Here is a 12008-nt window from a genome sequence, read left to right as displayed (position 1 = left end):
GAATCGAACCCAGTGCCTAAAGCATGCTAGGAGAGCGTGCTACCACTTGAGCCACAACCCCAGCCCTGTTGTTGTTTCTTCTTGGACTGGGATCAAACCCAGAAGTACCTTACCACTCCAGTTTTTGTAAAACAGCTCTTTTTTTTTTTTTTTTTTAAACATTTATCTTTTACTTGTAGTTGGACACAATACCTTTATTTTGTTTGTTTATTTTTATGTGGTGCTGAGGATCAAACCCAGGGCCTCGCACATGCTAGGCAAGTGCTCTACCACTGAGCCACAACCCCAGTCCACTCCCATCTCTTTTTTATGTTTTCATTTTGAGACAGGATCTTGCTAAGTTGCCCATGCTAGCCTTAAACTTGTGATCCTTCTGCCTCAGCCTCCCAAGTCACTGGTATCACAGGCATGCACCATCACATCCAAAATATTGTTTTAGTTGTCAATGAACCTTTATTTTATTTGTTTGTTTGTTTGTTTATTAATATGTGGTACTGAGAATTGAACCCAATGCCTCACACATGCTAGGCAGGCACTCTGCCACTGAGCTACAACCACAGCTTTTGGTTTTGTTTTAATCTGGGAATATGTCGGTTTCTCCTTTGGTTTTTTCCTACATATATATTTTAGTTGTATATGGACACAATACCTTTATTTTTGTTTATTTTTATGTGGTGCCAAGATCAAACCCAATGCCTCATGCATGCTCAGCAAGCTTTATACCACTGAGCCACAACCCCAGCCCTCTCCTTTGGTTTTGAACTGTGGTTTTGTTGGGTGTAGAATTCTTCCCCACATATTATCACCACCTCAGGCAGCTGTGATATTTAACACTTTCAATAAACCACTTGCTTCCTGGGAAAAGGTAGTTTATACCAGGTGAGTCCTAAGTCTGGTAAGTAGAGACCAGTCTTGAGAGTAGGATTTTCCAGGGAACTGTAGGGTCAAATGATGACAGGTGTCTGGGAGCAGTGCTTTGGAGGAGCTCTAATCCCATTCTGCCCCATCCAGAAACTATAGGGCTGTTGGTTTTCAAGGTGACCACAGGGCTAGGGAATGGGAATTGGGACTAGGGCAGGTTAAAGTACCACAGTCCTCACTGTACTTCCTGAGAGTTGGCCATTTTTCCTGCAAACCTTTAGCTAATCTCCAGAGTTCTAAAAATAACTAATTTTTCCAGAGTTCTTTCTCCTTAAGAGGAGGGTTTTTTTCAGAGGTCCTTCTCCATCATTTCGGCTGATGTCACCCTTTTGTGTGTGTGCCAGGAATCAAACCTAGGACTTTGAAGGCACTCCACCACTGAGTAATTTTGTCATTTTTAACTTACTCTAAACCAGATCTCCCCTTGTGTAGCTTGGCTACCTATTCTGAGATATCTTATGCCAACTAGATTTATCTTAATAATTAATACTTGCATGGCATGTCCTTATTTTTACATATTATTTCTTCATAAGAACCACTAATGAGGTGGATAGGTATGTTAGTCTTAAGAAGTGAGCACTTTTCATTTTTTAGGATTGCTTATGTGATAAATAATTTTGAAGTATTTTACATTGGCCTGTCATTATTTAATCTCTAATAATGTTGATAAACTTTCTATCCCATTGAGTTTTATAAAGACAAAACTTAAAAAGATCTACTCTAGCTAGCTAATAGACCATATATAAATTCAGTTCCTTTTTTTACATTTTAGGTTATCACAAACTGCTGACTAAGAGTGTGGCTGAGACTCCAGTACATAAGCAAGTCTCCAAGAGACTACTTCATAGACAAATCAAGGGCAGGTGAGTGACATCCTTGTCCAGGCTTCTGCATACACTCAAACTATCTTCACCGTGATCTTGGGGGCCACTGTTTGCCTTCTCTTGACCTTCAATCCAGACTTCAATCTTAACCTTGTTGCTTATTAACTACAAAGGACTCTATAATATTGTGTGGGCAGGAGAGCCATACAGAGTATACTCTTGTCTGGCCTCTTTTACTTGGTATCATTGAGATTTGTTGTTGCTTATATCAGCAGTTCATCCCTTTTCATTGCTGGGTAGTATCCATCAAATGAATAGTCTGCAGTTTTTAAATCAGTTCACCTGTTGATATGCAAAATGTATGTCCCCATTCCTGCCAGGCAATGCAAGAAGTCTAGGATCCCAGCTCAGCCTCTGCTGACAGAGGTATGGGTGAGGCTGCAGTTTTTTCTGCAATGATCAGTTGAGAAGGGTAGTTATCTGAAGTATTCTGTCTTGCTAGGCTGCCTCTTTCCTGGTTCTTTGGCTTGAGAAAGCTGTCTCTCTGTGTGGCATTGGGTGTTTGTTTGTTTTTTGTTTGTTTGTTTGTTTCTATCCACCTGTCTGTCTATCTGTCTATCTATCGGCATATCTACATTTTCAGCTTCTCCCGAACCCAGCTAGGATGTGTGCAGCTGAAAAAAGGGGAGCTCACTGCACCATCTTTTCTCAGGTCCTAAAGTCCTCAGCTAAGTTGCCGTCTCTCTACCTTTCAGAGTCGTCTCCTCTTTTATATATAATGTCCAAGGTTTTTAGCCATACTTTAAAGGGAATAAGAAGCACATCTTTTTCATCTTGCTCAAACTCCATCTTGTCATTATTTGTTGACAGGTGTTACATACTGGTGAAAGTTTACAGTAAAATTGGTGGGTAAGAAGTCCTTGACAAAATGGCAGAAATTAAAGCTCTTAAATGGAAACTTGAGCTGCTAGATGTGGTTGTACATACCTGGAATCCCTGCAACTTGGAGATTTGGGGCCCTAAGCAATTTAGTGAGATCCTGTCTCAAAATAAAAAGGGCTAGAATATGGCTCAGTGATTAAGGGCCCCAGGTAAATCCCTAGTTAAAAAAAAAAAAAGTATTAATATATTTTAGAATAATTTTGATGTTATAAAATTGCTTTTTTTTAAAAGCATGCCAACCATCTCACAATAATATTGATATGTTGGAATGAGGATATGGCTCAATGGTAGAGTTTGTGCTTAAATGCTCAAGACCCTAGGTTTAATCCCCAATACCAAAAAATAATAATAATCATGTATGAGACTGCTTACAAACACTAATATTGTCAAACACTGTTCTTTGTTATCTTGTTAAATGAAAACCTGTCTCTAGTTTTAATGTGCATTAATTATAATAATATTGAATCCTTATGCTGATTATTCCTTAAGGTCTTCTGATCCTGGTCCTAATATTGATGTTGTAGAAGAGTCTCCTATAAAAGAAGAAGATGGTGAGTACTACCACTATACTTCTACATTCTGCCAGCTTCTACATAAACATTTCTGTACTCAGCATATCCTCAATTTACAGAAATTGATGGCCACAGGTACACAATGTAGCTCACTATTTATAAGTGAATGTTCTTTTACATGGAATTAATTGAATTCTGAAGAAGAAATATTTTTATGTAATAGAAGTGTAACTGGGGGAGCTAAACTACCGTGTCACACACAATGCTATGGCTCATTTAGAAAATATATATGAAAGGAGGGATTTTCACAAACTTCTTTTTTTAATTGCTCAAGTAATTTATGTTGTAGAAAAATTGAATGTATAAAGAAGACAAAATTTTGAAAAATTACTTGATAGTCCCACAACTCAGATATACTTTGTTTATACATAGCATATACTCTTACCAGTATAATTTCGATACAAATATAAGTAGCATGCACATATGAAGCCTGTTTGTGTTTTTTGTTTTTTAACAAATGGCACATTATACATACCTTTTTTTTCACCCTATATCAGGTGGCAGTTTATAAGACTTCTGAAAGTGGGCCAGTGTTTTTTTTTTTTTTTAATACCTTATTGGGACCATATATCAAACCCCTTTAGCTATTTAAGAGAGACTTCAAAATCGCTTATAGCCACTGTTGAATTTCCATCCTGTTTGTGGTATTACATAAATTTTGCCCATTTCTGACAGTATGGGAAAATTCTAAACTTGTAGTTCTCCCTAGATACTAATTCTGTTTCTGGTTCTGCAGAAATAAGTTTGAGACGAAGTCCTCGAATCAAGCAGTTGTCATTTAGCAGAACAAATTCTGGTTCCTTCTACTCTATATCTCAGCCAAAGTCTCGAAGTGTGCAAAGAGTCCACTCCTTCCATCAAGACAAGTCAGGTAACACGGGCCCACCTAGCTTCACAAATCCATGCTGACTTGGTGGGAAGTGTTTTTGGGAAAAGAAGCATACAATCTGACATTTTCTTTCTTGATTTTGGAGAAATAGAAGAGGTAGATATAGTCAAGGTTCAGAGTGATGACTAGATGAACAACAGTCCTTTGACTCTAACCATTCATCTCTTGGATTCCCACAACTTGGTCAGCCATAATTTATGCCATATGGCCAGATGCTGCACACAAGTATCATAGGTAGAGATGGGTGGTGTCTATTTTCATTCTTTTGTCCACAATTAACATAATAGAAGTATTTTTTGTATTTATACTAAAAAATTAAAATATATTTATAATTACAAATTAAGTTATTTCAGTTGCCTGCGTTTTCTAACATAGGACTTGGGACTAATCTATTAAACTTCAGGAAGGCAATGATCATTGCGTTCTAGACATAATTAGGTGGGATTTTCCGCACCAGTTGCTCTGAAACATTGTCTTTTCTTGTGTGGACTGGCTGTTTCAATAGTATTGGGAGGGCAGGTATTGAAAAAAAAAAAGTAAAAGTTATTGTTTTTGATTTTCAGGCCAAAGAGAAAATTCTCCAGCCCAAAGTATTCGGTCTCCAAAGAGGCTTTTCTTTGGGGCAGTGTCTGAAATGATCAGTCCCTCGGAGAAGGGTTCGGCCCGAAATAAAAAGTCTCCAAGAAGTAGTTTGGGTTCTGAGGTACCCACAGCTTACCAGGTATACATAGAACATAGAGTCCAGGAAGGAAAAAAGCAGGTGGCCTGTAAATAGTTAAGAGATGTGGTGTGGTTGGGTTGTGCCATATGAGTCATCACTGAGCACATGGAATGGAACTTAAAGCAGCAGGTTTGCTGAGGGCATGGTTGTAGAGAGGTAGAGATGGGTTTCATCTACTCTTTGTATTATTTACCACATATGTGTTTTTCTGAAATGTATAGCAGTCATTCATCCATTTCTGTTTGATTGTCCACTCTGTACAGAAACCTGGAAGTGACCCCTGACTTCTTCCTTTCCCAGGGCATAACCAACCAGATGAATTCTGCCCATTTTATTTACCCCTTCCTTCTTCTGTATCCCTGCAATTCCTGTTCTAGTTCAGTTCTACCTGGAACATTTCAACAGCCTTTTCCCTTTCAAATCCGTCTTCCACACAGAGGTCAGAGTGATCTTTCCAAGGAAAACATTCATTTGACTTTGCTCAAAATGTTTGCTTTGCTTTATACTTTGTAGACTCCTTATCCGATAAAGCTAAGTTTTTCTAAAATGGAACCCTTGTATTAAAATAGTTCCATTAAAATGGAACCCTTGTATTAAAATAGTCTTTGTTTGAAAAACCCAGGTAAACTGCTTAGAGTCTAGGAAAGGACAAAACTCTGGGGAAAGTTTTGAAAACCACAGATCTACATGACCTAGATCAGTTCCCCTCCCCGAGACAGGTCTGTGGTCTGGTCACTGCCCACCAAGCTGGCCTAAGACTTTGGGCCCTCCCTGCTTGACACTCCTGCTCAGCAGTATCAGGCTATATTCTGTTCACACATAGCTGTTGTTCTTTCTATTTGTGTCTTTGCCTTTATTTTTTCCAGCCTTTGCTTGCTCCTATTGATACCCATTCTTTTTACTATTTTTTTAGTTATAGGTGGACATAAGATGTTTATTTTTATTTATATATGGTGCTGAGGATCAAATTCAGGGCCTCACACATGTAAGGCAAGCATTCTAGCACTGAGCTACAACCCAGCCCCTTGATACCCATTCTTGAACATCCAATTCACAAGTCCTTCCTGTCCCCGAGCTTCCTTTGTTATCTTTGCATGTCCCTGACAGTTGTGTTAGCTACACTATTATCACCTGTCCACACAGCACTGAACACGAAATGTCCTCTAGACCAGGATTCACTTGAGATGATCTAGTAAGGATGTAGAGGGAAAAAAGTGCTTGACCTCCTCATCTGTTAGAGTTTTTAACTACTTTTTTTGCAAGAAGGAGTTTTTAACTTTTTTTTTTTTTTTTTTAATTTGTTAGAGTTTTTAATTACTTTTTTGGTTGGGAATGTCCTTTCTGAGCCCTGATCATTGTTGCAATACCTCATGTGTCTGTATACTCCAAAGCCCTCCCCACCACAGTGTCTGCACATAGTAGGTATTCAGCACACACAGTTGAGTGGAGCTAAGGGCAGATGAGGTGGCTCCTGGAGGATACAGGAGGCAAAGGAAATTATTGTTTTGTTTGAAGAGAAGGGGAGTCTAATGATAGTTCTGAGTGGTGAAATTAGAAGCAAAGCATGGTTTAGCGTAGTATGCTGATATTAAAATTGCATGTTCTAAGGGAACAAAGATTGGATATAGTGCTTGGTCCTGGAAATAGTGGAAAAGTAAAATCAGAATCAGGTTTTAGAGAAGGAAATAGATTACTATTTGGTCGACTTTAAGTCTCTAGTTTGCTTTTCTCATTGTCTGAAAGATTACAAAGACACTATTTAGAGAATACAAGTTACAATAATAATCAGGCGCTAAAATAAGCATTTTTCTTTTCAGACTCCCAAGAAGAGTTACCGGAAATCTCCAAATGTTTCTAATACTACACCGAGAAGGCTCCCTCATACACCACGGACTCCAGAGGATACTCCAAAAAGAATGCTTAAGGATTTATGCTCTGCACACTCCCCTGCAGAAACAACACCTGCAAAGCAGGAGTCCTTAAAAGACCCTTCCTCCCATGGCTATGGGACACGATTGAAATCAAAAGTCACTCCTCAGAAAGGATCCTCCTTGGCAGGAGAAGGGGCCTCTCCTGTTGAAACAGACATACCAAAAACTCCCAGCAGGCCAGGTGCTCAGCCACCTGGATTTTTGCCAAATTGTATATGGTCACATTCAGTGAACTCCAGTCCAGAAAGCCCCTGCTGTCCAGCATCCCCAGCTCCCTCAAGTGCCCAGCTCAGGAATGGGTATCTGACTCCTGTCAGATACTCCCTCAGAACACCCTCAAGGGCAGCACCCCTCACGGGCACACCCCAGAATCAAAAACACCAACAGCCCTATCTCCTCAGAGTTTCTCAAGCAGGCGAGCTAGCACAGACACTAAAGGACATAGCTGTCAAAACCCCAAAGAGACCAGGGGATACTTCTTCCCTACCCATTTCCCCAAAGAAACAGTTTCCCTCTCCCACAGATGATGTTTCTAGGAGTCCACTTAGAAAATCTTTGGCAGCATCCCCTCCCCTTGGAGAACTGGATTGGAAAGAGCCCCAGATGTCACCCAGCACAGCCACTTCTCTCTCCTGTCCTATTCCCTCAACTCCCCACAAAATCCCACAGAGAGCTACATCTGGCACCATCCCACCTCCACGGCCTTCTAAACTTGAGAGACGGTGTAGAAAGACCTCTAATCCTGAACAAGGCTCCCCAAAATGCCAGCCTGGCCCCTCTGTGGTTCCTGTGGTCAACACAACCCACAGCCCAGCTGCCATCACAGGATCTAGAAAGTGCCAGAAGGAAGGGAGCCTCTCTCCTCAGTCTTCTCCTGAAGGACAGAGTTACCTGGGTCCTGGTTTTGGAACTGACTGGCATGGATCTTCTCCTTTGCTTGTTGTAAGTGACACAGAATACCTCACTCTGCTTGATAATGCCAAACACCGTGGCCAGGAGAACCACCATGTGAAAAGTGGTGTCTCACCAGAGGAAGATGGTGAGGGGCTCAGGACAGAGGTTACCAGTGAGAAGCCCTCTGTGTCTGATCCTGGGGTGCTTCTGCCTTTCCCTTCGTCTGAGCCCAGCTCTCCTGTGGTACTGTCCTCCTCCCTGTGCTGCACCTCAGACAGAAGATGGTGCCAGGCCACAGCACAACTGGAGAGCCTGGAATCTTCTGTGTGGCATTCCAAGGACCCTGCCAGCCCTCAGACCTATGAGGTGGAGCTGGAGATGCAAGCCTCTGGCCTTCCCAAACTTAGGATCAAAAAGGTAGATCCCAGCTCTGTGTTTGAAATTGATGCCATAGGAAAGGAAGAGAGCCCCTTGGGGGAGGAGGGCTCCTTCCCTGATCTCAGTGTTTCCAGAGGCAGCAGGTCCTCCAACAAACCTGAACCCACCTACATGTCACCCCCCTGCCTCCGCCCCTCACACAGCACACCTGGCAAAAGCAAGGGACAAACCTATATCTGCCAGTCCTATACCCCCACCCGCTGCCCCTCCAGTACGCCCTCTCCATTTCAAACAGATGTTGGGGTTCCTTGGACACCATCCCCCAAGCACAGTGGGAAGACCACACCTGACACAATTAAAGACTGGCCTCGGAGGAAGAGGGCCGTAGACTACAGCACTGGAACCTTTGCTGGGCGGGGTGAGGCCAGCGCAGACCTTCCTGGGGGCTTGTCACTGCTTGAGCCTGAGGGAAGGGAGCAAGGTCTTGAGCTTGGCCATCACAAGGCTCCCATGTTGGAGGATTTTGAGCTCGAGGGAGTGTGTCAGCTGCCAGACCAGTCACCTCCCAGGGACAGTATTCCTAAGGTTGAGGAGGTCTTCTCATGGGGACAGTTTGGGCTGGGCTCCAGGAAAAGACTCCTGTCTGCCAAGGAAGAAGCTGAGTGTGGGCCCAAAAGAGTGTGCAGTGCCCTGAGTGAAGATTCAGAAGCCAGTAAGCACGAAGAGGGGTCTCCAAGTTGGAGCATGCCACTGTGTCCCTCCACAGGGGACAACGAAGTGTTTGTTTCTGGTGAGTTTATTTTTGAAACCCATCTGCCATGTGGTTTCTGTTGGGCAGAGTATTTGGGAGGAGGCATTTAGAACTTGGGAAGGGCCAAGCGTCTCTGTTTGGGACCCTGTGGGGCTGCACTTAACATGTGGCATCTCCTCAGGCTCCACCCCACCTCCTGGCTGTGCTGTGCGAAGCTGCCTCTCGGCCAGTGGTCTACAGGCTCTGACCCAGTCTCCGCTGCTGTTTCAGGGGAAGATGCCTTCCTCTCAGAGCAAGGACACCAGAGGTAATCTCCTTGTTAAAGGTCCTGGTAACTTTTATCAGGGCCACGGTGCTCCCCTGTGGGTGACTTGGAGAATTCACTCAGGGTTGCCAAGCAAATCAATTTTGGAGGAATCTTGGGGATGCCAAGTAAGGGATAGATGGCTTTGTGCCTCAGATGTTGTGTACCCTTCCCAGAGAAGCTTCAGTAAAGCTTGGGTGCATCTGAACAAAAACCTTCTCAAGATCCTACCAGTTTTGAAGATGGTGACAGCATTGGGACACCATGACACTGCTTGTCTGTAATCTTAGAATCTGAACAGGAAAGCACTTGGGCCACAGAAATGTTATGTTCAGAGACAGCCATTCCTGCCAGTAGGTTATTCCCCTTCCTTGTGCCCTTTCTCAGGCCCTCTATAAAAGCACAGGATTTGCTGTTCATTGCACTGGCTAGAAATGTTTTCTTCTGTAACATGGGAGGAGGAACACAGGATGTGGAGGTCTCTGTAAGTCATGCAAAGTAGTATAACCCCCACAGATCCAAAACCTAAAAGAATGTACAATACAGAAAATTGAGGAAACACAAGTTCAAGTACTTTGCATTTCCACAGTGGCTTATTGTTGTCAACCTGATGCCCAAGCATGAAAGGTGAAGAGCATTATCACAAGTGAGGGTAACACAGTACTGATTTTCTTAAATTTATTTGTGTGTGTGACCCTTTGCTGTTCAAGCCCATTTTCTTTTGTTCAGTCCACAGTCTCTTCTCTACCTTTTTCTAGATGAGGATGTGGATGTGTTTCCCTCTACTTCAGAAGAATCTCCATTCAGTCAAGCCTTCTCCAGGAGGCGTCCCTTCAGCAGAACTTACACACGGAAGAAGCTCATTAGCTAGTTAGGACGGGCCCCAGTTGAAGGATTTACAACTACAAATGCTGCTAAGCCTGACCAGATCCTCTGCATGTCCTGGACAGAATTGCTCTGAGAGTGGTTTCTCTGGGCATAGCAATTCCAAACTCAACATCAAGGTATTCTAGCAGTGTGCCCAGAACAGGAATGACCAGGGATTGATGGGACCAAAAAAGTTCAACAGGTGAAATTGAAGTCATCCAGGTCCCCATGGGCTTAAGAGAAATTGGCGACCTGGTCCCAAATCTCCCTAGCCAGTTTTCAGATTCCCTCTGGAATACCTTGTGGTAATCAAATTCCCCTCATGGAATCTGTCTCTTCCTAGTCCTGCCCGTTGTTTGAGAGGTCAGGTGGATGGCTGTGCAGCTGGAGCTGTAACTCAGGCAACCTGAAACAGGGAACTATAAGATGGGATCCCATTACAGCAACACCCTGACTATAACCTTGGCAAGTCAGAAGGCCACTGCCTTGCTTATGAGAACAGAAAGGAAAGTACCTCATGGGGTGCTTCAGAAGTTGCTATAAGACTGGGATGGCACAAACAGTGCCTTGTAAACTGTGAAGCCCAGTGCGTGAAATTAAAGGATGCATATGCAAGAGAATGTTTTGTCTTCTCTGTTTAACAATAAAATCATCTCTGGCTACTTGGCATTCAGCACTTTAATGTTATTATCGCAGGTTAATTGTGACCAGGGTCCAGCTCTAGTCATTTCCAGAGCAACCCCATTTCGAGGTCTGTCTTGAGAGCCAACCAACTCCCATCCCAGTCTGGCCCGCTCCTGGGGAGAACATCACCCGGCATGTGGTTTCCAACTGGAGGGGCCTGTGGAGCAGCTGGAGCAACTTGCTGTTGAGCTGACTCCCAACTCCCTTTAAAGTACTCAAGCCTGGAGTGGCCTTAGGTCTGATTCCTCCTATTGTCTTATAAATCAAATTCCAAGTGAAAACTCCTATTTCTCCCTTCAGAGATGTGCTTGCTTTCCATTCCTGTGACAAATAGGTCAAAAACAAAAGAAGGAAAAGGTTTATTTTGGCTCACTATTTCAGTCCATGGTTGTTTGGCTTCATTGTTTGGGGGCCTATGGCAAGGCAGAACATTGTGGTGGGGAGCCAGGCTGCTTACCTCTTGGCAATCAGGAATCAAAAAGAGGAAGGGCAGGGCCCCAATAGCCCCTTCTAGGGCGTGTCCCTAGGGACCTTACTTCCTTATATTAGGTCCCACCTCCTAAAGGTTCCACCACCTAACAACACCCTCAGCTGGGGACCAAGACTCTGAGACCTGAGCTTTAGGAAGACATTTGAAACTCAAACCATAACAAGGACCTGGACTCTAAAGGCTCATGTCCATATCACAATGCAAAGTACATTCAGTCCATCTCTTAACAGTAGCCATAGTCAAAGAATTCTGGCATTGTCCAAGCCCAAATCCTCTGAAACTCAAAGCAAACTCAGCTGTGAGCACCTGTAAAAATCAAAAGAATAAGAGCAAGTTATGCACTTCCAAGATACAATGGCATTAGGTGAACTCCCATTCCAAAGGGGAGAAATAGAGCAATCATGAGGAATCGGACCAATGCAAGACCAAAACCCAGCAGGCAAACTGAATTCCTTCAGCTCCATGTCCAGCATTGGGCCCCATGCCTACAGCCTTGCTGGAGCCCACGTGGCCACCTGTAAGCTGGTTCTGCTTGCTGCAGGTGTAACCTTGATTGTAACTTGAAACAGCACTCTCTGGCCACACTGCAAGTGTTTCAAATCTTTCTGCTCCACTTTTTTGCTCCTGATACTATAGATCTGCCGGCAAAGCCTATGCCACAAATTGAAGCTTGATTGTGTTACCTTGAAATTCCCTTCATCACATTAATTAGTCCATCACACACATTTGTTTATTTTTGGTACTGGGGATTGAACCAGGGGTGCTTTATCGCTGAATTATATTCCCAGCTGTTTTTACTTTTAAAAGCTTTTTTCCCATATTTTATTGGTGCATTATAGT

The 12008-nt window shown here is 43.1% G+C and overlaps 1 protein-coding gene across 1 annotated transcript in view; it reads left to right on the top strand.

The window, feature by feature from the left end:
• Ticrr (TOPBP1 interacting checkpoint and replication regulator) overlaps positions 1-10663 on the top strand; it is a 41296-nt gene extending 30633 nt beyond the window's left edge. The window contains exons 16-22 of the mRNA XM_048790273.1: positions 1694-1784; positions 3177-3238; positions 3996-4130; positions 4712-4869; positions 6687-8862; positions 9005-9130; positions 9886-10663. Coding sequence (XP_048646230.1) covers positions 1694-1784; positions 3177-3238; positions 3996-4130; positions 4712-4869; positions 6687-8862; positions 9005-9130; positions 9886-9998 — 2861 coding nt within the window. The 3' untranslated portion in view covers positions 9999-10663. The remainder of the gene's footprint in view (positions 1-1693; positions 1785-3176; positions 3239-3995; positions 4131-4711; positions 4870-6686; positions 8863-9004; positions 9131-9885) is intronic.
• Positions 10664-12008: the final 1345 nt, after the last annotated feature.

Source organism: Marmota marmota, unplaced genomic scaffold (genome assembly GCF_001458135.2).
Source record: "Marmota marmota marmota unplaced genomic scaffold, marMar, whole genome shotgun sequence".
Taxonomy (NCBI): domain Eukaryota; kingdom Metazoa; phylum Chordata; class Mammalia; order Rodentia; family Sciuridae; genus Marmota; species Marmota marmota.
Note: the sequence above shows the minus strand (reverse complement) of the source record. Positions and strands in the feature narration are given on the sequence as shown.